Genomic DNA, 27401 nt, shown 5'->3' with positions numbered 1-27401 from the left:
AGGTCTTCCTTTGCCGTTGGTTCACCCTCCAATGGCCGCCGTGGCCAGCGCGCTGCGGCCGGCGCACCGCGCTGATCCAATGGCAGGAGCCAGGAGCCAGGTGCTTTTCCTGGTCTCCCATGGGGTGCAGGGCCCAAGCACCTGGGCCATCCTCCACTGCACTCCCTGGCCACAGCAGAGAGCTGGCCTGGAAGAGGGGCAACCGGGACAGAATCCGGCGCCCCGACCAGGACTAGAACCCGGTGTGCCGGCGCCGCTAGGCGGAGGATTAGCCTAGTGAGCCGCGGCGCCAGCCGAAAATCTCCACTTTTAACTCTCTTAGTGGTGTCTCTAGGATTTCACCTCTGTTTTCTAAGTGCGTATTCTTCCATTTCTTGATTGACTCACTTTAAAGATTTATTTATTTATTTATTTGCAAGTCAGAGTTACACAGAGAGAGAGAGACAGAGAGAGGGAGAGAGGTCTACTTCCCTTCTCATGCTGTGTCTCTCTCCATTGCTTTGTTTCCAGCCGTCCTGCTAGGGTAGTTACAGCACAGATGTGGGTGAAGTCAGTGTTCAGTGTTTACCTTGTGCTTCCATAACATCATCTGGTAATTATCCTGTATATAATTATTACATTTCTTTTTTTTTTCCTTTTTAAAGATTTACTTATTTATTTGAAAGGCAGACTTACAGAGAGGCAGAGGCCGAGGCCGAGAGGGAGATCGTCTGTCTGCTGGTTCACTCCCCAAATGGCCACAATGGCTGGAGCTGGGCTGATCCAAAGCCAGAAGCCAGGATCCAGCTTTTTCCAGGTCTCCCACATGGGTACAGGGGCCCAAGCACTTTGGCATCTTCCACTGCTTTCCCAGGCCAAAGCAGAAAGCTGGGTTGGAAGTGGAGCAGCTAGGTCTTGAACCGGCCCCCATATGGGTGCCTACACTGCAGGTGGCAGCCTTATCCTCTATGCCATAGTACTGGCCCCATACATCTCTTTTTTTCTAACCTTTGTTTTTCTTGGACTTTGGGAAGGGGTGTAAGCAAATACTTCCTAATGGGTTATTTATCATTTTTACAAATACACTGGAGAATCATGCAGTGCTGCCTGCATTGGGTGCAATCCTGGGCCACAAGTCTGCACACTCCTTTGCAGCTGGTCCAGTGATGGCAGAACCTTTATTGTTTACTATGACCTCTGCATTATCTTCAAAATATAGAGGCACGCCATCTTTTCTCCAATGTGACTTTCATTGTGGAATTACCACTGCTGGATGCACCTTCTTTCTGAGCTCTGCTTGCCTTTCTTGACCGTGGCCATCAAATGTCACCCACACCAGCGGCAGGAAGTTTGTTCAGCCATCCCTTGATCCCCTTCACAGAGACAGATGATATACAGATTTTTGGCTATGTGTTGTCAGCACAGTTGATCACCGCGCCTACCAGAAGATGCAGGAAAATCTGGAGTTTTGCACAGGAGGACTCACCACATCTTTGCTTCAACACCTTGAACGCCGGAAAGAGACACACAAGTTTTCTTGGACTTAATACTGCCCCCCTCTTTTCATTTCCTTAATTTTCTTTACACCTAATTTTTTTACACGTTCAGTCATTTTGATCAAATATCTAGCATATATTATTTTGTAAGTACAACCATAGGAAAAACTCTCCCCCTCCTCCCCTTCACTTCTTTTCTGGAAACTTACCTCCCTTTGACTTCTGTTCACTCCTACCTGAACTCTTCTTCACGTCTGGTCATTGTCATTGTGGGACTTTTTTTTTTTTTTTTTTTTTTTGACAGGCAGAGTGGACAGTGAGAGAGACAGAGAGAAAGGTCTTCCTTTGCCGTTGGTTCACCCTCCAATGGCCGCCGTGGCCGGCACGCTGTGGCTGGCGCACCGCGCTGATCCGATGGCAGGAGCCAGGTACTTATCCTGGTCTCCCATGGGGTGCAGAGCCCAAACACTTGGGTGTGGGACTTCTTAATACTGCTCTCCTAGTTTGCATCTCCTATTTTCTGAACCTCTTAGTTTATTTCCTTCTTTTGCTGGAATGTACTTTCTGGTACCTTCCTAAGAAAGTAATACATAGGTGATACATTTTTTGAATCTTCATATGTCTGACCACCTTTATTCTGTCTTAAGTTATTGAAAAATTGGGTTGGATACAGAGTTCTAGAGCAAAAACAGTTTTTCCTATGAATTTCTGAGGCATTGCTCTGCTCCCATCTAGCATTTAGCGTTTCTGTTAACAAATTTGGTGTCATTTTGAATTCTTTTCCTCTGAAAGAAAACTCTTTTTTAAATCTGAAAGTTTTTAGATTCGAGTTCCAGTTACATTGCCGCCTCTTTTGTATCCATGGGCACACTGCTTAATCTCTCTGTGTGTCCATTTTCTCCTGGAATGAGAATAATAGCTACCTCTTTCTATAGCATCATTAGAAGGTTAAAGATTTAATAGACTAGTACCTGGCATATAGAAGCACTGAATAAAGTTAGTTATCCTTTCTGTTCTGAAGCTTCATTTTGTGCTGCCTTAGTTCATGCCGCTTCTCATTGGTTGTCCTGTTTCCTTCTATTTGGGGAAATTTTCTTGAAATTAAAAAAGTTTCCTCTTTTGTTTTCAACGTTCTTTGTTTCTGGAACTCATTGTACAGTGGTTGAAACTTTTGAATTGCTCCTTTAATTTTCCTATCTATTTTCCATGTTTTTATATTTTTGTATTGGGAAATTTCCTATATTTATCTTAATTCTCCTATTGTTCTTAAATTTCTCTTATATTTAAATTTATAGGTAATTTTACTTTCTAATATTCCTCTTTTACAGTATTATATGTCTTTTTTTAATGGCATTTTCTTTTCTCCCTGAGGAAATTAATTATAGTAATTTTAAGGTTTTCTTCTGTTTCTTTTGTTGTTCACATTTCCTTTGAAGCTCTTGTTCTGTTGTTTTTTTTTTTTTCTTTTAATTAATCTAATTTTCCATTGGATGCTTCTCCCCAAATGACTGATGGTCTTCTGCGTCTATTTGTGTTTAAGAGTGGGTCACTAGGCCGGCGCCGCGGCTCACTAGGCTAATCCTCCGCCTAGCGGCGCCGGCACACCGGGTTCTAGTCCCGGTCGGGGCGCCGGATTCTGTCCCGGTTGCCCCTCTTCCAGGCCAGCCCTCTGCTGTGGCCAGGGAGTGCAGTGGAGGATGGCCCAGGTGCTTGGGCCCTGCACCCCATGGGAGACCAGGAAAAGCACCTGGCTCCTGGCTCCTGCCATCGGGTCAGCGCGGTGCGCCGGCCGCAGCGCGCCAGCCGCGGCGGCCATTGGAGGGTGAACCAATGGCAAAGGAAGACCTTTCTCTCTGTCTCTCTCTCTCTCACTGTCCACTCTGCCTGTCAAAAAAAAAAAAAAAAAAAAAAAAAGAGTGGGTCACTAAAAAACTGAGCAGAAGTTCTATGTGTTTGGGCATGGCTTTTTAGCTGATGACTTTCTTTTTGTAAATAATTTTTTTTTTTTGACAGGCAGAGTGGACAGTGAGAGAGAGAGACAGAGAGAAAGGTCTTCCTTTGCTGTTGGTTCACCCTCCAATGGCCGCCACGGCCGGCGCACCGCGCTGATCCGATGGCAGGAGCCAGGTACTTATCTTGGTCTCCCATGGGGTGCAGGGCCCAAGTGCTTGGGCCATCCTCCACTGCACTCCCTGGCCACAAATTTTTAAAAAATTTATATAAGGTGACCAAATTTCATGTATTTTCTATATGCAGATTTAAGAACATAGTGATACTTCTCACTCTGCTCTCCCTCCCACACATGCTCCTTCCTATCTTTCTCCTTCTTTCCTTATTCTTTCTTTTAATCTTTACAATGACATTTTTTTTTTATTTTATACTCATAAGATTAACCCTCCAGTAAGCAAAGAATACAGCCAAAAGTTGTAAGAAAAAAACACTCTTCTGCAACAGTAGAGACAGGGCTGTAAATAATAATCAATTCTCTAAACATCAATTTCACTCACATACATTACTTTTTTTGTATTTTATTAGTTACCACAGATCAGGGAAACATATGGTATTTGTCTTTTTGGGACTGGCTTATTTCTGTAAGTGTAATGGTTTTCAGTTGCATCCATTTTGTTGCCAAAGACAGAATTTCATTCTTTTTTGTGGCTGAGTAATATTCCATAAAGTATATATATAGCACATTTTCTTAATTCAGTCATTGGTTGATGGGCTTCTGGGTTGATTCCATATTTTAGCTATTGTGAATTGAGCTGCAATAAATATGGGGGGGTATAGATAACTCTTTCATATGCTGATTTCCTTTTGTTTGGGTAAATTCCCAGGAGTGGGATGGCTGGATTATATGGTAGATCTCCTTGCAGCTTTCTGAGGAATCTTCATACTATCTTCTATAATGGCTGTACTAGTTTGCATTCCCACCAACAGTGGATTAGGGTACCTTTTCCCCCAAATCCTTGCCAGCATTTATTGTTTCTGATTTCTGTATGAGAGCCATTTTAATTGGGGTGAGGTGAAACCTTGTTGTGGTTTTTATTTGCATTTCCCTGATGGCTATTTGATCTTGAGCATTTTTTCATGTGTCTGTTTACCATTTGAATTTCCTCATTTGAAAAATGCCTGTTCAAGTCCTTTGCCCATTTCTTAACTGGATTGTTTTGTTGTTGAATATCTTGAGCTCTTTATAGATTCTTGATATTAATCCTTTATCAGTTATAACTTGCAGATATTTTCTCCCATTCTGTCAGTTGCCTCTTCACTTTGTGAAGTGTTTCCTTTGCCTTGTAGAAGCGTCTTAGCTTAATGTAATCCAATTTGTCAATTTTGGCTTTGATTGCCTGTGCTTCTGGGGTCTTTTCCAAGAAGGCTTTGCTTATGCCAATGTCTTCCAGAGTTTCCTTAATATTTTCCTCTCATAATTTTATGGTTTGGGTTGTAGATTTAGATTCTTGATCCATTTTGAGTTGATTTTTTTGTAAGGTGCAATTTAAGGATCTTGTTTCATATTTCCACATACAGAGATCCAATTTTCCTAGTAATATTTATTGAAGAGACTATCCTTTCTCCATGGTTTGATTTCTTTGAACCAAAGATTAGTTGGTTGTAGATGTATGGATTGATTTCTGGGGATTCTGTTGTGCTCCACTGGTCTACATCTCTATTTTTGTGCCAGGACCAGGCTCTTTTGATTATAACTGCCCTGTAATAAATCTTCAAATCTGGTATTGTGATGGCTCTGGCTTTGTTTTCATTGTTTAATATTGTTTTAGCTATCTGGGGACTCTTGTGTTTCCATATGAATTTTAGCATCAGTTTTTCTAGACCTGAGAATATCTTGGTATTTTGATTGGGATTGCAGTGAATCTGTAAGCTACTTTCGGTATTGTGGACATTTTGATGATATTCTTCCAATCCATGAGCATGGAAGATTTTTCCATATTTTGGTGTCTTCTATTTCTTTCTTTAATGTTTTATAATTTTTATTGTATAAATCTTTCACCTCCTTGGTTAAATTTATTCTAAAGTATTTAAATTGTTTTTTGTAGCTATCATGAATGGGACTGATCTTACAAGTTCTCGCTCAGTCATGGCGTTGTCTATGTAGACAAAGGCTATTGATTTTTTTTGTGTGTTTTAATTTTATATCCTGCAACTTTACCAAACTCTCTTATGAGTTCCAATAATCTCTTAGTGGAGTCTTTTGATTTCTCTATATATAGAATGATGTCATCTGTAAACAGGGATACTTTGATTTTTCAATTTGTATTCCTTTGATTTCTCTTTCTTGCCTAATGGCTCTGGCTAAAACTTCCAGGACTATTTTGAATAGCAGTGTTGAAAGTGGGCATCCTTGTTGGATTCCAGATCTTAGTAGAAATACTTCTAAATTTTCTTCATTGAATATGATGCTGCCTCTGGGATTGTCATAAATTGCCTTGATTGTGTTGATGAATGTTCCTTCTACACCCAATTTGCTTAAGGTTTTTATCATGAAAGATGTTGTATTTTATCAACATCTGTTGCATCTATTGAGATAATCATATGGCTTTTATTCTTCAGCTTGTTAATGTGATGTATCATATTTATTGATTGGCATATGTTGAACCATCCCTGCATACCAGGGATAAATCCCAATTGGTCCAGGTGAATGATTTTTTTGTTGTATTGTTAGATTCAATTAGCTAGTATTTTGTTGAGGATTTTTTCATCTGTGTTCATCAATGATATTGGTTGGTAGTTCTCTTTCTTTGTTGTATTTTTTTTGGTTTTGGAATTAAGGTGATTCTGGCCTCCTAGAAGGAATTTGGGATGATTCCTTCCCTTTCAGTTATTTTGAAAAGCTTGAGAAGAATTGGAATCAGTTCTTTAAAAGTCTGGTAGAATTCAGTAGTGAAGCTATCCTGTCCTGGGCTTTTCTTTGTTGGGAGGGTCTTTATTACCTATTCAATGTCCATCTTGGTTATTGGTCTATTTAGGTTTCCAGTGTCTTCATGGTTCAATTTTGATAGATTATGTGTGTCCAGGAATCTATCCATTTCTTCTAGATTTTCCCATTTGTTGGTATATTACTGTTTGTAGTAATTCCTGATGATCCTTTTTATTTCTGTGATATCCGTTGTTACATCTCCTTTTTCATCCCTGATTTTATTAATATGGGTCTTCTCCCTCTTTTGATTAGTTGGGCCAGTGGTGCATCAATTTTGTTTATTTAAAAAAAAATGCTCTTCATTTCACTTATCTTTTTTATTGTTTTTGTGGTTTAAATTTTGTTTATTCTCTAATTTTAATTATTTCTTTCCTCCTACTAATTTTGGGTTTGGTTTGTTATTTTTCTAGGTCCTTGAGATGCATTGATAGCTCATTTATTTGATGCTTTTCCAATTTCTTGATGTAGGCACTGATTGCTATAAACTTCCCTCTTAACACTGCTTTTGCTGTATCCTATAAGTTTTGATATGTTGTATTGTCATCTTCATTAATTTCTAGGAATTTTTTGATTTCTCTTTGGATTTCTTCTGTGACCCACTGTTCATTCAGGAGCATGTTGGTCAGGCTCTGTGTGTTTGTATATTTTCTAGAGATTCTTAAGTTGTTAATTTCTAGCTTCCTTCCATTGTGTTCAGAAAAGATACATGATATCATTTCAACCTTGTTGATTTTTCTGTCTAATTGATCTATCCATTTATGAAAGTGGTGTGTTGAAGTCTCCCATTACTATTGCATTGGAGGCTGTGTCTCCCTTTAGATCCATTAAGATTTGTTTTAAATAGCCAGGCACCCTGGCATTGGATGCACATACCTTTATTATAGTCATATTTTCCTGATGAATTGATCCCTTAATCATTACCTAATACCTTTCTTTGTCTCTCTTTAAAAAAAAAAAAAAAGATTTATTTATGGGGCTGGCGCTGTGGCAAAGAGGGTAAAGCTGCTGCCTGCAGTGCCGGCATCCCATGTGGGCACTGGTTCGAGTCCCGGCTGCTCCACTTCCTATCCAACTCTCTGCTATGGCCTGGGAAAGCAGTAGAAGATGGCCCAAGTCCTTGGGCCCCTGCAACCACATGGGAGACCTGGAAGAAGCTCCTGGCTCCTGGCTTCAGATCAGCACAGTTGCGGCTGTTGCAGCCAATTGGGGAGTGAACCAGCAGATGGAGGACCTTCCTGTTACTCTCTCTCTCTCTCTCTCTCTCTGTCTCTCTCTCTGCCTCTCCTTCTGTCTGAAAGGCAGAATTACAGAAAAGGAGAGAGAGAGTCTTCCATCTACTGCTTCACTCCCCAAATGACTGCAACAGCTGGGGCTGGGCTGATCTGAAGCCAGGAACAAGGAGTTTCTTCCAGGTCTCCCACATGGGTGTGGGGATCCAAGGACTTAGGCCATCTTCTACTGATTTCCCAGGCCATTGCAGAGAGCTATATTGGAAGTGGAGCAGCCAGGACTAGAACCAGCTCCTATATGGGATGCTGGCACTACAGGCAGTGGCTTTACCTACTATGCTACAGTACCGAGCCCTGTCTCTCTCTTTTTAAAATATTTATTTATTTATTTGAAAGTCAGAGTTACAGAGAGAGAGAGATTGGGGCAGGGGGGAGGTCCTCCATCTACTGATCCATTCCCTAAGTGGCCACAATGGCTGGAGCTGGACCGATCCAAAGCCAGGAGCCAGGAGCTTCTCTGGGTCTCCCATGTGGTTGCAGGGGCTCAAGCACCTTGACCATCCTCAACTGCTTTCCCAGGCCACCAGCAGGGAGCTAGATCAGAAGTTGAGCAGTTGGGACTCAAATCAGTGTTCATATGGGATGCCAGCACTACAGATGGAGGCTTAACCTACTACCCCACAGTGCCCACCCCCTGCTGATGGGTTTTATCTTTGAAGTGTGCTTCGGTGGCTTAGTGGAGTGTCTGCTCCATTACTGAATACCCAGAGGTTTGTGGGTGGGCCCAGGGAGCTCTGATCAGTCTCCAAGGTAGGGTAAGAATCCAGGGTAACACCCAATTTGGGCATAGTGGATCTCTGTTGTCAGCGGGGAGAGGTTATGATCACGCCTGTTGGCATAATCACAACCTCACCCCTCTCTTCCAAGGTTATCAGTGCCTGGGGTTAGCTCACTGTGGGTACAACCCTCACCCATGCTGGCTCACAGACTGCACAAAGGATCTGTGCAGTCCTCAGTGTGAGCACAGAACTCCCTGCTACTACCCTAGGAAGTCAGGGAGTTTTGAGCCTCTGACACCAGACACAGTGATTGCCCAGAGACCCAGCTACACTCCACGCCCTATTGTGCACTCACAGAATTCCCAGTCACAGCATGCAAGTCTCTCACAATCACAGGGTGTGGAGGATCCACTCTCTGCCTTGCAAGCCTGCCCCGTCCATGGAGAGAGCAGAGTGGTTTCCAGAGCTAGCTGTCTGGGTGCTCCACTTTGGCAGTTTAAACCTCAGAGCCTACAATGGTTGAGAGGATAGGGGCACTTCACAATCCCAATGGTTGCCCAGTCCCCTGTCAACCCTCCCCACCAGACTCAAAGTCAATGGGAAACATGGATTTTTCCCTCTGGTAAAATCCTCTGGTCATGTGTGAGGCTCCAGTGTCTACTAATGTCAAGATGGCACCTTCAGCTGCTGATTGCTGAGTGCTCTTGTCGGAGATGGGGAGAAAGAAATGTGCCTTCCCTTTGCTGGGTTAGGTGGGTAACTGTCCCTTGCTAGGGCTCCAGGTGAGACTAACGTCAGTGTGATTTGCAAGGTTCTCCTTCAGGCAGTGTCGCCAGCAGCATGGCTGCTGCAGTCTGCTCTTACCTCACTCTCAGCACCTGGTGTCTCCTCCAGCCTCCAGCTGTGGGAGTCGTACGTGGTGTTCCCTATTGCTGCTACATGTCCGCACTTCCCATGCTGCTCCAGAGTGTCCCTCTTCTTTCTGTAGGATTTCCACTGCAGACTTAGCTCCAACTTGCCCCTGGGAATATAGTTCCTCTGCTTTTTTTCTGCTGTCTTCCTTGATCAGAATCAGCATGTCTTTTCCCTAGTCAGCCATCTTGGAATCACTGGTGACTTTCATACCAGGGTGATCATGTACTGAGCTTGTTTTTTGTTGGGTGATCCCCATATGTTAGTAAGTGGTGGTCTTTTCTCAAGGATTGTTTGGCATTCTCAGACAAAAGTTCTGCCATTTCCTGCCTATGGAATACCTTTTGCCTGCTAGTGCTTCCACAGTGGAAACTGAAGGATGCTAAGGACCCTACAGCTGAGTGTTTTTTGACCATCGCTTAAGCCCTTAGCTTCTGAGGTGATCACTGTGCTTGGTTTACTAGGATCCATATTGTAACCTATTTAGTTTTTCCAAAGAATAAATTTTTACTTCCCTATATGGGGGATGACTAGAAGGAGGCAAAAAGAAAAGTGTTGGTTGCAAGGAGGAAATTGAGTCTATTACAGGCTTTCAGTCAGCGTCCTGTTTTCAGTGTTGTTTCTCGCTTCTGTTTTATGTACTGTTCTTGGCAAGTTCTACAAGATTAACTTGCTCATTTTCACAGGTATCTCACCAACATATCTCTTCCCTAACTTGTGAACTTAGGTTTTATCTCCTCTGCTCTCTTGTTTTACAAATAGCCTGATGCAGATTCTTTTATCTGATTCTTGCTCTTTGTACCTGTTTTCAACCTAATGATTTCTATCAAATAATAAATCTCAGTTCAACAATAAGCTTATTACCTAGCAGTGTTCAGATTTGAGGCCAGAAATTTGCAAATGGAAATGTATTAAGAAATTAATCATTTGATTATGCAATGGTTGTCAACACAGGGAAAAACACATATGGCCAGTTATCCTGAAGCTACAGAACAAAGTTTATAATAGCATTGAATCCTAGAGATCTGAGCAATTTTTCAACCCACAGCTAGTATTTGTTGAGTCCTCAGTATGTATCAGGTACTATCCTAAATACTTTATATATATTATCTCAATCTATATAAACCTTCTGATGTGTAGGTACTGTTATCTCCATTTTATAGTTGAGGATTTTTTTAAAAAAAGATTTACTTATTTGAAAGAGTTACAGAGAGAGAAAAAGAGAGAGATATCCTTCATCTGCTGGTTCACTCTCCAAATGGCACAATTGCCTGGGGCTGGGCAAGGCCCAAGCCAAGAGCTAGGAGCTTCTTCCAGGTCTCTCACATGGGTGCAGGGGCCAAGCACTTGGGCTGTCCTCTGCTGCTTTCCCAGGCTCGTTAGCAGGAAACTGTATAGGAAGTGGAGCAGCATGGACTTGAACTGGCACCCATAATGGGATGCTGGCATCATAGACAGAGGCTTTACCTGCTGCACTATAATGCCAGCCCCAGTTGAGGAATCTTATGTTTGGAAAGGTTGAGTAACTTTCACAAAGGTCACCCTGATAAATGGTAGTGCTGAGATTTAAACATCAGATAGTAACTTGAGAATATGTGCTCAACGGCACTATACTGTACAATCTCTTATTTATATGTCAGTCTGTCTTCCATCTGCTGGTTCACTCCCCAGATGGCTGCAACAGCTGGAGCTGTGCTGATCTGAAGCCAGGAGCCAGGGGCTTCTTCTGGGTCTCCCATGTGGGTGCAGGGGCCCAAGGACTTAGGCCATCTTCTGCTGCTTTCCCAGGCCATAGCAGAGAGTTGGATCGGAAGAGGAGCAACCCAGAATAGAACCGGCGCCCATATGGGATGCTGGCGCTTCAGGCCAGGGTTTTTAATCCACTGTGTGCTGGCCCCAGACAGACCCTTATTGTTAACAAAACATGTTCTTACATTGAGTTGGAATCAGCCTCCAAATAACTTTTTTTAAAGAGATTTATTTATTTATTTGAAAGTCAGAGTTACACAGAGAGAGGAGAGGCAGAGAGAGAGAGAGAGAGAGAGAGAGAGAGAGAGAGAGAGAGATAAAGCTGGATAGGAAGTGGAGCAGCTGGGTCTCGAACCGGTGCCCATATGGGATGTCAGGCCAGGGCATTAACCCGCTGAGCCACAGTGCTGGCCCCAGCCTCCAAATAATTTTTATTCCTTAATTTCATAGATTAAGAGAGTCAATTTACTTTTTCTTCTAAACATTCCCATTTTCTGCAGTGGTACACAATTCCCCATACCCGTCACTATTTTGGTAATGTCTTTCTGAAATCACTTTAGTGTTTCAGAGTTCGGTTCATGATTCCATTTCATAGAGATCCTCCATGTAAAATCTGAGGGATATTTTTCTTTTTTGAGTCTTTTTTATTTCTGGGATCTGATGATAGACACTCTGATTTCTTTAAAAATCTTCAGGGGCCTGTAGTTTAGTTGGGAAGACATGAAATGAACATTAAAGATAAATGACTCAAAAGTATATTTAATAAATGCCAGAAGACTAATATCATAATAATAGCAATAATAATAATAAAGCCAACACATTAGATGCCGGTAACCTTCTAAGTACTTTACATGCATTAACTGATTTAATCTGCACAACAACTCTGAGATGGAGACTGTCATTACTGACATTTTACTGCTAAGCAAAGTGAGACAGTCTGGTTGAGTAACTTGCCCAGGGTCACACAGTTAATAATCAGCCAGGTTTTGAACTGAGACTGTCTGGTCCTATAGTCCATGTCTGTAATCCTCACACTATACTAGACACATCTCTAGGACTTTGGAGAACAGAGGAATCACTGTAGACTCAGGTAGTTGTCAGTGGAACTTGGACTGGGACTTTAATAACTGATCAAGTTTGTACAATCAGGAAGTGTAAAGGGTGATTACATGAAAGAAATATCATGAGCATAAACACTGGGTAGAAGGTTATCAGAAATTTATGGTAGAATGTTTAAAGTGACAACAGAAACTAAATAATTTGTTAATTTGGCTTGGAAGGGTATATGTAATCTGGCCTTTGTGTATCATTCTTGTTCTTTTCCTTTACCCTAGATACACACTGGCCTTTCTTTTCTTTGAAAATGCTAAGTGTGCTACCATCCAAGGGTTTTGCACAGCTGATTTCTTTGTCTAGAGCTCTCTTCTCCCAGACCTTTTATGACTTCAAGACTCACTTTATTGTCATTTGTATGTCAGTTTGACCATTTTTTAAAAAAAGATTTATTTATTTATTTGAAAGAGTTACACAGAGAGAGAAGGAGAAGCAGAGAGAGAGAGAGAAAGTGAGAGAGGTCTTCCATCAGCTGGTTCACTCCCCAGATGGCTGTAACGGCCGGAGCTGTGCCAATCTGAAGCCAGGAGACTCCTCTGGATCTCCCATGCGGGTGCAGGGGCCCAAGGACTTGGGCCATCTTCCACTGCTTTCCCAGGCCATAGCAGAGAGCTGGACTGGAAGTGGAGCAGCCAGGACTTGAACCGGCACCCACATGAGATGCCAGCACTACAGGCAGCAACACTGTTGCTGTCATTCAATGTATCTTCCTTTTTTGCTAAGAAATCCTGATCTTGTCTGAAGTGACAGCGTGACCACCCTAACACTCGGTTTTTGAGTCTTCCATATATTTAAATACAGTTTGATCAATGAAATGTATGTAATGTGTTCTGGGAGTTTCTGGGAAAGCTGCTGTTCTCTTGATGAAATGGGATGGAAACACAATGCTCTCATTCCTCTTGCATCCACCTGCCCCAGCCTAGAATGCAAACTAAATGTAGGGGGTTTCAGCAATGCTCTTGTCATTATGAGGAGAAGGTCAAGAGAGTTGTAGGAACTGTTTATTTCATATTAATTAACCAAAGCTAACATTAGCAGGTTTTTTATGTGATAAGAACAGTTCCTATTATTCAAGAACCATTATTCATTTTTGTTTTATGTGTATATATGTTTTTGTCACTTATAATAATTAACATAAATGATACTACCATTGGTGGAAATCGAGAAGTCTGAAAGGGACCTAATTTGGGGAGGAAGAAACTGTAATTTTATTTCAGTTTGAGCACTTTGAGTCAGTTTTGTAGTATGCGTCAACTCCCTGTTGGGGGTGGTAGAATGAAGTGGTAATATTAGAACCAGACTGCTCATTGCCCGTTGCTCAAATTCTGACTGTTAGTTGCTGTGTGACCCTACTCAAGTCACCTAAAGCCCTCAGTATTTCAGTGCCTCATCTCTAAAGCCTAATGATAATAAAGCCTAGCAGAGAAATGATTGATACTGAGAGTACTTAATCTTTTTAAGGGAGAGAAGATGAATGCATTACTCTGTAGAGAAGACAAAGGATCAATAATTGATTTGTATCTGCATTTAGGGATGTAGAAATAAGTGGAGATAATGAAGGAGGAGGTGAGGAAGAAATTCAGAAATAGAAACAGGAAAGCAAAATTGTTCAGAAGTCAAGGAGAATAATATTTTAAGAAAGAAATGCTGAGCAGTGTTGATTGCTGTAGAAACTAGAGAGGGACAAATGAAAGGACCTTTCTTTGTGAGGCCTAGATGGGAGTATTTTCAGTATAATGAGGAGTAAAAGTCAGTTATAAGGATTTAAGATTGAGTAATGAGGAGACAGAACGGAGTTAACGTCACTTGCATGTTTAACTCACTTTTGCTCTTATAATAAAAAAAAAAAAACTAGGACATTTTTCTTTTGTACTCTTTATCATATATATTACTACTTATTATACTTTACACCTGTTATTGATAGGGTTGTATTCATAAGACCATAATACCACCCTTTAAACAATTTAAGGGCTTATCAAATGTGATTTTGATTGTTTTGACAGTATTTGATTTTCACGCTGTAGGCTGACTTATGAGCCTAACCCCTACCTAAGTCAGCTCCGATGTAGTGAATAAGATCCACTTAGGTATTACTGCTGTGTACAGGACACACTTCTCTGTGTATGGGGGCAGAGACAGGTAGAAAAGATTTTGGCTTGAGCAGTAGGGATCTTCTGTGTTTCTGTTTTTCCAACTACTAGCTTATGGTACAATAAATCCCTTGACTTGTCGTTCAGTTTTTTCTTAAGTAAATTCTGAAACCTGTCAAATCAGTACATAGGGAAGGTATGATAAAATATTTGACCTCCTGGGAAGAAATTTATTATTTGCTTTTTACATAATAAAGCAACTCCAGTATATCTTTAGTTGTATTATTAGACCAGAACAGAGTTTTGTCTTGCCTATTCTGATTTGTTGAGCAAACCTCTGAAGTCCCTTTTGAAAAGCAGCTATGAGTATTAAATTTAGTGTCTCAAATTTAAAAAATGATTTTTTCTTAACTATAGAAGAAATATAAATAAAAAGTTTAGAAAATAAAAGTTTAAAAAAGAAGCAAAATCACTTCTAGTTCAAAGACAACTGTTAATATTTTATTGTAGCCGGCGCCGTGGCTCACTAGGCTAATCCTCCACCTTGTGGCGCCAGCACACCGGGTTCTAGTCCCGGTCGGGGCGCCAGATTCTGTCCTGGTTGCCCCTCTTCCAGGCCAGCTCTCTGCTGTGGCCCGGGAGTGCAGTGGAGGATGGCCCAAGTGCTTGGGCCCTGCACCCCATGGGAGACCAGGATAAGTACCTGGCTTCTGCCATCGGATCAGCGCGGTGCGTCGGCCGCAACGCGCCAGCCGCGGCGGCCATTGGAGGGTGAACCAACGGCAAAAGGAAGACCTTTCTCTGTCTCTCTCTCTCGCTGTCCACTCTGCCTGTCCAAAAAAAAAAAAATATATATATATATAAATATTTTATTGTATTTCCTTCTGGTCTCTTCAAAATACATATTTAAAATTACTTTACCATAATTGAGATTTTTTTTATATATGAGTATGGTTTAATGTATTATTTTTTCCTGCAGGATTATATGATAGACATGTATCTAAGTTATTAAATAATTTACATTACCTTTTATTTTGTATAGTGTTTTAATTGGTGTTGCTCTATGTGACATAGATAATCTGATATTGAACTTTTTTCATGTAAATTTTTTTATTTTAAAAAGATTTATTTATTTTATTTGAAAGGCAGAGTTACAAAGAGAGATGGAGAGAAATCTGCTGGAGTTGGGCTGATCCAAAGCCAGGAGCCAGGAGCTTCTTCCTGGTCTTCCATGTGGGTACAGGGGTCCAAGGACTTGGGCCATCTTTTGTTGCTTTCCAAGGTGCATTAGCAGGGAGCTGGATTGGAAGTGGAGCAGCCAGGTCTCAAACTGTGGCCCATATGGGATGCAGGCACCACAGATAGCAGTTATATGATAACTGCCACAATGCCAGTCCAATCACTAGTTTCTTTTTCTCCTAATCATCAGCGATCTGTTGGACAGTAGTAAGGGTCTTCCTGCTGTTTCTCTGTTGAATTCTTATATGGATATAATCCTCAGTGCCAGCAGGAAGTAGGTCATCACCCTTACTTGCATCAGCAAAGGGGTCAAAAGATTGGAGTCTGGATAGCAGACATACGATCAATAAGATTCCTGTTGGAAATGGCCTGCGGCAGGCTGTAGTTGGAAGAGGTGGACACCGGGTTACAGCATTAGGAAACAAGGGCTAAGAGGGAGGCTGTGAGTCCTCAGCAGCGGCTCAGTAACTAGGGCCTGAAAACTTTTTTTTTTTTTTTTTTTTTTGACAGGCAGAGTTAGAGAAAGAGAGAGAGAGAAAGGTCTTCCTTTTCCGTTGGTTCTTAATATGGTACTCAGAGCTATAAAGAAGTATTTGGAAGGTATGTTGATAGTCATTGAGGTCTCATATCCCAATAATTCATTATTGGTTTATCTCTTTTTGGCTTTTGTTGGTTCATTTTTAAAATTTAGTTACTTATTTGAAAGACAGGAGTTAGGGGCGTCATGTGGAGGAGGAGGAAGAGAGAGTGGGGGTGGGGGAAAAGAGACAGACAGATCTGCTATCACTAGTTCTCTCCCCAAATGTCCATGGCCTCCATGCCAAAGCCAGGAAACTGGAACTTGATCCAGGTTGCCCACATTGGTGGCAGGGACCCAACCACTTGAGCTGGCTCCCAGGGTGCATGTTAGTAGGAAGCTGGAAACTGTAGTAGAGCCAGGACTCACACACAGGCACTCTGATATGAGATGTGGGTGTCCCAAGTGGCATCTTACCTGCTAGGCCAGATGATTGCCCCATCTATTTTTATTGTTGCTGCTATTGTCTTATTATCTTAGAAAAGTCATTTAAATCTTTGATTCTGGGTTTTTCCAATTAGGAAATGAGAGTGCATTAGATAATTTCAAATGCTTCTTTGGAATTTCCATTTTTACTTGTTTTAAAATTACTTCCTTGCCATATCACAATGATGTCCTTTTTGTTGTCACTTACCTTATTATGTAACTATCCCTAATATATATACTTTAGTATACTTTATTTATATATTTATTTATATTTTAATATACTTTATTTTTTAGAATTTTAGGTTTATAGCAAAATTGATCTTAACCTACAGAGTTTCCATTTACTTCCTCTTATCAATATCCCACCACAGAACAGTACATTTGTTACAATTGATGAACCCATATTGACACACCTTTATCATCCAGAGGCTGTTACTCTGTGTGTTGTATATTCTGTGGGTTTTGACACCAATATAGCATAATACAGGATAGTTTCAATACCATAAAAATTCTCTCTCCTTTGTCTGTTCATGTCTGCATCCCCCCTACCTCCCCCGGCCAATGATCTTTTTACTGGCTCCATAGTTTGACTTTTTGTTGTATAGTTGGAATCATACAATATGTAACCTTTGCAGATTGGCTTTTTTCACTTAGTAATATGCATTTAAAGTTCCCCTATGTCTTTTGATGGCTTGACAGCTCATTTCTTTTAAACACTGAATGATATTCCATTGTCTGAAGGTACCACATTTATCATTCGCCTGCTAAAGGACATCTTGATTGCTTCCAAGTTTTATTACAGCTACCATAAACATCGTCATGCAGTTTTTTGTATTGATATAGTTTTTTAACTCTTGAGTAAACCCTTAACGTCATTTGATAATCTTTAAAAATTATTTATATATGGGATGGGTGTTGTGGTACAGTGGGTTAAGCCAATGCTTGGAATACCTTCATCTCATATCAGAGTACTGGGGATGGAGTACTGCCTCCATTGCTAATCCAGCTTCCTGCTGATGTGCCTGGGAGGCAGTGTATGATGGCTGAGGTACTTTGGTTCCTGCCACCCATATGGGAGACTCAGATGGAGTTCCTGGCTTCTAGTTTTGGCCTGGCCTAGCTCTAACTATTTTGGGCATTTGGGAAGTGAACAACAAATGGGAGATCTCTGTCTGTGGCTCTGCATTTCAAATAAATAACAAATAAATATTTAAAAATCATTTAATTAAATTAGAAAAGTTATAAAAAATGAAAATTCTCAAGCTGATTCAATGAATATTATATATAAGGAGAACTTATCTTGTAAGAGAATTTGCAAAATGTTGGAGCATTTTATAATTTAAGGATAAAGGTTCCTTTCTGACATTTTTCCTGTGGCACAGATTTGAATCTTATATTTTTTTAAATTTTAATTTAAATTTTTATTTTTGACAGGCAGAGTGGACAGTGAGAGAGAGACAGAGAGAAAGGTCTTCCTTTTGCTGTTGGTTCACCCTCCAATGGCTGCCACGGCTGGTGCGCTGCGGCTGGCGCACCGCGCTGATCCGAAGCCAGGAGCCAAGTGCTTCTCCTGGTCTCCCATGGGGTGCAGGGCCCAAGCACTTGGGCCATCCTCCACTGCACTCCCGGGCCACAGCAGAGAGCTGGCCTGGAAGAGGGGCAACTGGGACAGAATCCGGCGCCCCGACTGGGACTAGAACCCGGTGTGCCGGTGCCGCAAGGCGGAGGATTAGCCTATTGAGCCACGGCGCCGGCCTGAATCTTATATTGATGAGCAACTTAGTGCTATACTCGTAAACCCCAGTGACTTCTTTCTTGATCTTGAAAGAAAGGATGAAGAGATGATATGATGATTTGAAAGTGGTAAAATGTGGATATCTGCCCCTTGGATACTGTGCTTTTACAGTGACGTTAAATGAATATAAAATGACAAACAGTTTTGGACTGTGTTCCAGCTACTGGCTGGCAGTGAAAGATGATTCATCAGATGCCAGCCCTCTCTGCATTTTCCACGTTTTTGCCCTTCTCTCTCTTTTTTTAAAGGATGTAAATAAAATAAATTTGAACAGTGTATAAATTAGAACCATAATATGAATTATAAGATCTGATTTTTATCACATTTAGTTTTTTAGTACTTTATTTTTAAGTGGTTTGTTTCTATGCAATTAAAATTATATTTCATAATTTTCTCATTGGAACATTTTGAATTTAACATTGTATTCTTATGCTAGACCTACCTATTTTAGATATATTTCAAAAGAAACTATGAATATAATACAAAAAAGTTTATTGATCCTTCAGTTGAATATCAACATTTGGGAGAATTTAGTTGTACCTTTGAACTTAACTTTAGAAGAAGATTATATTTAATTCATCATGATTAATAACCTATTGATTTTTTTCCAGCATTCTCTGTAACTCACACAAACTTGTAGAATCTTTCATATGTGGTCCTGATTACTAACAAAACTAAATTTATTTTGCCAAAACATCCTTCATTCAAAAGTTTTTATTCATTTTTTAATGAAAATTGTTTAAAATTTTCCATATAACTTATTTATCAAAGAGATTTAAAGTTGTTTAGGATGCTTTTGAATCCAAAATTTACAGATTATAAAGGTTGTGGATATTTTCGTAGTACTCTAAATATTGCTTTTTTCATATGTGATACAACTTTAGGAGGTAATAAAGTGTGGGTTATTACTGTGTATGAGAACAGAACACTGTTTTTTGCATATTAACTCACGTATTGTGGAAATATTTCAGTCAAATATTTTTAAAGTACAGAAATATTTGGGAAGGTGAAATTTAATTTTTTAAATGACTATATTATTGTTTTTGATCTTAATAATTCTTCACAGTAGGAAATCAGCTATCTTTTGCCCTGTTTTGTTAATGATACTCAAGTAGAGTGATTTGTACAAGGTCATATCAAGGTAAATTGCAGAACTGAGATTAGAATGGACCAAAATGCCTGCCTTTTTTCTGTGCTGGGTTACCAAATAGATTTTCACAATATTTTATCATAATCAGTGATACCATTTTGTTCCATTATCTGTTACTACCCAAAGAAGATAAATCACGACTTAATTCTTCAGTATGCCTTCAAAATAATGTGATCAGGTGACTTCTTGGGAGTTGGGGATGAAGTGAATGTAAACTTAATTTCTGATTATCTAATCCTAATGGAGAAGAATGTATTTACTTACAGATAAGCTCTATAGTGGTAATCAACTATGTCTTTTAGCAAAATAATTAAACAAAAACACTTGATGAATGTAAATGAGAGAAACTTATGAGAAGTTCTGTGCTAAAACATTAGATTTTGTGATGTGAGCCTAGTGTGCGCTATTGCATGCAATAAGGGATTCTTTTGTACTTTCTGTTGCAGATGCTGAAAATGTCTTCTAAGGAGAAATATCCGTTATTTACTTTTGTAAATGGTCATTCCAGAGACTATGATTTTACATCAACTACAACCAGGGAAGAAGACCTTTTCTCAGAGGATGAAAAGAAAAGATTAAAAAGACTGAGCACAGAAGAATTTGTCTTGCTTTAAAGATCAGCACATTTGTACTGGATGGGAACTCTTTGAAAGCAGAAAAGTGAAGAGAAACAAGTACACTTGAAGCTGGTTTATTTTCACAAATATCTGAATTTTATATGTTCTTTTAAAAAAGAACATTTGAAAATATACAAGTTTAAAGATATTTTTCTGAAAGAGAAATGATTTAATGAACTCTACTTCATAATAAATAATAAATTAAGTGATTCTGGTTGCATTTCTATTTCCCTAGGATTTGCTAATGATAACTCAACCTTTAAGGAAGATTTTAGTCTTCAAAGCTTTCCACCTGAACCCATTGGTTTTCTAGAGCTTTTATGATAAAACTTCCCCTCCTCCTGCCCAAAGAATGGGATCACTAAATAGTTCCAAAATCCTTAGTTTGTATTGATAACCAGGAGACCAGAGAATGAATCTTCGTTGCTACTACCATCCTGCTGTTAATTCAACCAAAGGGTACTTCGGGATGTGTTTTGATCATTAAATGCTATTTATTACCTGGACTATACATATAATTCCCTAAGCAGAAGCGAGTTAAGGTAGTACTTAGCAATATGATTTTATAATGGCTACTCAGTATGCTTGCTGTTGAACCTTCCATGAGGAGTGAATTCAAAGTATTGGTTTTTCCCACAAAATGTAAAGATGTTATTAATAGTAACTGCAGTCATTCCAATCAGATGAATGCAATTATAAAATAGTAGTAGTGCTTCTTTCTTATCTCAAAAATGAAGTTTTATGCATTTTTTAAATCTAAAGATAAGCACCAAGGGAAACATCAGTAGATGCTCCTCTGTGTGATTTTTGTTATTTGTATGAAGCAGTGTAGTGATGTTTAGAAGCTGAGGTTATCCCTGAGGTGGATCTGCCTTAAGTGTGTTATGTATTACTCAAAGGCAAATTTGTGATATAAAAGTATAAGAGTTATTACTGAACCAGAATAAATACTTTAATAAAGATGTGAGAACATAAAATGCCTTTGTTTTGGTTTTAATGTTGGGATTATTTTAATCCTTTCATTTGAAAAATTATTCTCTCAAGTTCTATTTATAATGAAGGCAAATGATATTGTTGTTCTGAAAGCAAAATATTCACTTATGTTACAAAGCTTCCATATTTCAATTTGGAAAGGTGACTTATTATAAACATAAAATTGCGTATCACCTAAAGCCATTGATCTCTATCAGAAAGCCTATTTGTTTAGAGTTGCATGCAAAGCTGAAACAGGGCAAATTGCTTTAGTATGCATGATGAGGGAAATCAGATTTGACATTTCCCAGTGAGAATAGTTTATTGAATTTAAATAAATAGTCTGAAATCTGAAATTTTCCTTTACTCTTGATAAAATCTGGACAAATTAAGTCCAATACTAATTTTCCTAGAATATCAAAGCAGTCGAGGAATAAGCAGCCAGTGGTATGTCAGATTTAATTTCATACGCTGCAGTCCTCTTATCTAAACTGTTGCCATGGACTGTTCCTACACAGCTGTTGTATTCACAGTATTCTAGAACAAACACATCACATGAGAGCGTTCAGACTTTCAAATACATCAGAACTGGTTATAAGTGTTCTCTTAAAAACTTAGAAATACAGGATGGCATGATTTCCCCCAGCATATTTAAGGATCATTTTAAAGTAGAATTGTGGATTTAGACAAAATTACATTTGAATTGTTTTGAAAATACTGTACTTGGAATATTGTACAAACAAAGCAATTCGTATACCGTAGTCATCATCATGACTAGGAATAAGTGTTTCTAATCAAATTATTAGCATAATTATATGCATATAAAAAGTATCCAATGAGGTGTATGAGGAAGTGAATTCATGGCTAAAAATTGAAAGGGACTGATAAATTTATCTTACCTGCCTGCTAACTGAACTGAAGCCAAAAGTCATGCTAATTATTTATTGGGAAGGCAGCAACAAAACTGTGTTGTTACATTTTGGAGTAGAGGTACTGTGTATTCTGGTTTCAGACTTGGGTTTTGAACACAGACTTGTGGCAGCCAGTAAGCTCCATCAGTAAAGCTGGGAGGGATGATCACTTTCAGCCTGGAGTGCCGGACAAGATTCTCAGGTGTTCTGTTAGAATTATGACAGGAGGATCCTCCATTTAGACATCAATATTAAGATACTGGGTCTTACCATTAACACTTCAGAAATGAATTTTTAAGGTTCTTGATGTGACTTTTTGATGAAGAAGGTTTTTTGTCTCTTCTTCATAAAATTTGATACCGTGAATTCCCCTTTGTCAAGGTAGTCACCACCAGCAGGCAATCTTGGGAGTCATCATTTGCTGATTGAGTGAATGGAAAAAGAACTTTTATAGTATAAGCATATCCAAAAAAGTTCCCCTGAGGTATTCATTTTTCTGTTTTTACATTAAGCCAACTCCATTGAATCTGTAATAGTGAGAAGACAACTTGAGGATTAAAAATTTAGGTCACTTTTGTGATCTGTTAAACAAAATCGTTTAACATTAAGGCCAAACATATCTGAAAGAATGTTAATTCCGTTCTGTATTCATAAGAGTTAAAAAAGAACAACGAAAATGACTTATCTATAAAACCTGTGCAACTTTAGGTTACAAATATTTGTTTCTTAGAGACCATTAGGTGCCTGCTTTGATTCCATACCAAAAAACACTATTTCTGGCCAAGTTACACTAATCCTCCCTCTCTGTATTCTCTTTCTTCTAGGAAGAAGTTTGAAAGTTTGCCATAGATGACCCTCAATTGCTTGCATTTGACATTTAGGTCTTTTTAAATATATTTTCATATACAATCCTAAAAAAACTATAAAGGATTTTTCAAGAACAGGAATTAAGAGGAGGGACAGATAATTTTTAAAAAGTTTGAAAATATTAAATTACTATATGAGTTCTTATTGAAACAGATATAAGGGGAACTGAGAATTTAAATAATGATGAAATATAAGCAGGATATTCAGAATATATGATAGAGGCAATTTTTTGGAAATGATAAGGGATTATTATCTTCTATAAAAAGAAGGGCAAATGGCTTCCAAGAAAATACTAGCAAGATAAATATCTATCATGTGGTGTTTACTGTACTCTCAGTGTTGTCAATCAGTCCCAATTCAATAGTGCTATTCACTTCAGCATTTATACTGAGTACTCAGATACTGAATTGAAAAGATGAGACATCAGAAAAAACTGGAAACATCCTATTGATTCTAAAATATAAACTTTATATCATTTTATAGTGTGAATCTTAAGTCAGTTTAAAAATCTTAAGCATTTTTGTGTGGTTTTCATGGTTATTTAAAGGCTTTCTCCTTGCCTATAAACTTTGAAAACTATAAGAATTGGCATTGCAGGCACATTTTTGAGTTAGCATTTCCCTCTCCTCTTTTACCATCCTTCTTGACATTACTGGTGGCAAGCAATGGCCCAAAATATTCATGACTATTGTTATAAAATTTCACTTATTTTCTCACAGTGATAAGAAAAACATGTTAAATGTGGAGAATGCATGTTTATTATTATGTGGAAAAATCACTTTTTTACTTTGCTACCCTCTAACCTACTATTCCAGAAATTTACAAACTAAATCTTCCCAGGTTGTCTTCCAAGTTAATCATAAAAATGTATTCTACAGAGGTAATTATCTTTCATCTTAATAATTAAAAATAATTATATATTTGTATTTTATAAAAAGATAATATAGGTAAATAGAAATTAGAAATTCATGAGTTATAAAATAAGTTGTTTTACAAGCAGGAAAAATAAAGGAAATTTGGAAATCCAACAGAAGTCGGATACAAAAGGTTGAGAGAACTATAAACAGCAAAGTTTGAATTTATCTAGGTAATTACATCATGGTAAGCTGACACAGATAAAAATATGTGAATGAAAAGGCTTGCAGATTATGCTGATTTAAAATTGGATGTAGGCACTGGAAGAAAGGAAGTACTGGTAATGAAAAGTGGGTATGGGGCTGCCATATTGCAAAAGTCCAAGGGGCACTATATGTTACGTGAATGGTACTCCTTGGAGTTGTGCAATGTGGCATCCCTGTTTCCTAATATTTACATACTACTTGCTGTTTACTCAGCACTGTTTTGAGCAGTTCACATCTATTAAAATATAGCTAATGAATCTACAATGGGGAATTAGGTCTGAGATTAACAGGATAATTACTATGAATCCTAGAACATGAATGATCACATAAAGAGTCCACAGTTAAGGATGTAGATACACACTTCTAAAGTAGCTTAAATAGATACTACAGGAAGAAAATCCACCCATACTTGTGTTACTTAAACATACTACCCTCATTTTTCTATACTTCTATATTTAGATTCATAGTCACATTACTTTAAGCATGTTCAGTAGGTTGAATTTGGATTCCTATTTGTTTAACTATTTTCTAGTTGATGAAGAGGGCTGTCAGTCTTTAATCTTGGTTTATGCCTCTGTCTTCATGGTAATCTTTCCTGTGACTTGTGACTGGTTCTTAGACCTGACTCATTGTGATTGGCCAGTTTTGTGGCTGCCAGCCACTTTCTGCACCTACAGGACTTATTTTTCTACATGATTTGTTCCTGCAAACACTTGAGACAGTTGAATTTTAAAGAACTGAATAGCAGATACTGTAAAACAATGTTTTAGGGATGATTCTATCCAAGAGAGTTTAAAATATAAAAATATTAAACTTTTTAAATTTATTTTTAAAGATTCATTTATTTATTTGAAAGAGTTACAAAGAGAGAGAGAGAGACGGAGAAATCCATCTTTCATCCAAAGGTTCACTCCCCAAATGGCCACAATGGCCAGGGCTGTGACAGGAGCTTCTTCCAGGTCTCTCACGTAGGTGCAGGGGCCCAACCACTTGGGCTTCCTCTGCTGCTTTCCCAAGCACATTAGCAGGGGAGCTGGATCAGAAGTGGAGCAGCCAGGGACACAAAACAGCACCAATATAGGATGCCGGCCCTGCATGCAGTGGCTTAACCCACTGTGCCACAGCACCAGCCCATATTTATTTATTTTTAAAGATTTATTTACTTGAAAGGCAGAGTTACAAAGAGAGAGAGCGAGAAAGAGAGGGGTTCCATTTGCTGGTTCACTTCCCAAACGGCCACAACAGCCAGGGCTAGGCCAGGCCGAAGCCAGGAGCCTCTTCGAGTCTCCCACATGGGTACCAGAGGTCCAAGCACTTGGGCCATCTTATGCTGCTTTCCCAAGCACCTTAGTAGGGAGCTGGACTGGAAGTGGAACAGCCAGGACTCAAATCAGTGTCTATATGGGATGCTGGCATTGCAGGCCATGGTTTTACCTACTTCACCACAGCGCCAGCCCCTTAACACATTATAAAATTAATTTTTTTAAAGATTTGTTTATTTCAAAGTCAGTTACACAGAGAAGAAGTAGAGAGAGAGAGAGAGAGAGAGAGAGAGAGAGATCTTCCATCCGCTGATTCACTCCCCAGATGCCTGCAATGGCCAGAGCTGCACCGTTCTGAAGCTAGGAGCCAGGAACTTCTTTGGGTCTCCCACACAGGTGCAGGGACCCAAGGACTTGGGCCATCTTCTACTGCTTTCCCAGGCCATAGCAGAGAGCTGGATTGGAAGTGGAGCAGCCGGGTCTCAAACTGGCGCCCATATAGGATGCCAGCGCTGCAGGCCAGGGCATTAACCTGCTGCGCCACAGCACCAGCCCCTCTACTTTTTTTTTTTTTTAATATTTATTTATTTATTTGAAAGTCTGAGTTACTCAGAGAAAGAAGGAGAGGCAGAGAGTGAGAGAGAGAGAGAGAGAGAGAGAGAGAGAGAGGTCTTCCATCCGCTGGTTCACTCCCCAATTGGCTGCAACAGCCGCAACTGTGCTGATCCGAAGCCGGAGCTCTTCCAGGTCTCCCATGCGGGTGCAGGGGCCCAAGGACTTGGGCCGTCTTCTGCTGCTTTCCCAGGCCACAGCAGAGAGCTGGATCAGAAGTTGGGCAGCTGTGACTCAAACCAGTGCCCATATGGGATGCTGACACTGCAGGCGGCGGCTTTACCTGCTACACCACAGCGCCAGCCCCAGCCCCTCTACTTTTTTACTAACCCTAGTTATCTACCTTTTCTATGTTAGCCATTCCAGTATGTATGAAGTGGCACCTTATTGTGGATTTGATTTTCGTTTTCCTTATGACTACTGATGTTGAACAAGCATCTTTCCATGAGCTTGTTGGTCATTTTTATATCTTTAAGGAAATGTGTATTCATTTTCTTTGATCATTTTAAATTGGGTTATTTGTCTTTATATTATTGAGTTGTAAGAAATCTGTGTATGTTCTAGATACAAGTCTTTTATCAGATATGGTTGACCAGCATTTCTCACATTTTGTGGGTTGTCCTTTTACTTTCTTGTGTTCTTTGAAACACAAAAGGTTTTCATCTTTATAAGGTCCAATTTCTCTGTTTTCTATTTTTTTCCCTTTGGTTGGTGCCATACTTAAGAAATCATTGCTTAATCCACGGTCACAAATATTTATACCCATACTTCCTGCTTAGAGTTTTATAGTTTTAGCTTTTTACATGAAAGTCTTTATCCGTTTTTAGTTGAATTTTTAATGTGATATGAGGTGGGTGTCACATTTACTCTTCTGTGCGTGGATAGCCGGTTCCCTGAGCACCATTTGAGTGCTGCTGGCACTCTTGTTGAAAGTCATGGAGCCATGAATGTGATGGTTTATTTCTGGACTCTAAATGCTATGCCATTTATCAAGCTTTATGCCAATACCACGCCAGTTTTGATTACCATAGCTTTGTAATAATTTTGAAATTGGGAAGTGTGAGTCCTCCAACTTTTTCTTTTTCAAGATTGCTTTGGTAATTCTGGATCCTTGTATTTTCATATGAATTTTAGGATAAACCGGTCAATTTTTGATAGACTTGTCTTCCTTTTTAAAACATAAGGTGCGGGTCTGGCACTGTGGCGTAGTGGGTAAAGCTGCCACCTGCAGTGCCGGCATCCCATATGGACGCCGGTTCGAGTCCTGGCTGCTCCACTTCCGATCCAGCTCTCTTGCTATGGCCTGCGAAAGCAGTGGAAGATCGCCCAATTCCTTGGGCCCTTGCATTTACATGGGAGACCTGGAAGAAGCTCCTGGCTCCTGGCTTCAGATCGGAGCAGCTCTGGCCATTGTGACCATTTGGGGAGTGAACCAGCGGATGGAAGACCTCTCTCTCTCCTGCGCTCTCTCTCCCTCTCTGCCTCTGCCTCTCTGTAACTCTGACTTTCAAATAAATATTTAAAACAAAACAAAAGGTATTACTGAAATTTTACATAGTATAAAATTGG

At 39.5% G+C, this 27401-nt stretch overlaps 1 protein-coding gene and 1 pseudogene across 23 annotated transcripts in view; one reads left to right on the top strand and one right to left on the bottom strand.

Moving 5' to 3' along the window:
- ATG4C (autophagy related 4C cysteine peptidase) overlaps positions 1 to 21064 on the top strand; it is a 98377-nt gene extending 77313 nt beyond the window's left edge. For all 23 annotated transcript variants that reach the window (XM_070078365.1, XM_008265139.4, XM_051856416.2 and 20 more), the window contains one exon: positions 19917 to 21064. In XM_070078365.1, the coding sequence (XP_069934466.1) occupies positions 19917 to 20084 (168 nt within the window). In that variant the 3' untranslated portion in view covers positions 20085 to 21064. The remainder of the gene's footprint in view (positions 1 to 19916) is intronic.
- On the bottom strand, positions 1073 to 5573 carry LOC108177574 (large ribosomal subunit protein uL14 pseudogene; annotated as a pseudogene).
- Positions 21065 to 27401: the final 6337 nt, after the last annotated feature.

Source organism: Oryctolagus cuniculus, chromosome 7 (genome assembly GCF_964237555.1).
Source record: "Oryctolagus cuniculus chromosome 7, mOryCun1.1, whole genome shotgun sequence".
Taxonomy (NCBI): domain Eukaryota; kingdom Metazoa; phylum Chordata; class Mammalia; order Lagomorpha; family Leporidae; genus Oryctolagus; species Oryctolagus cuniculus.
Note: the sequence above shows the minus strand (reverse complement) of the source record. Positions and strands in the feature narration are given on the sequence as shown.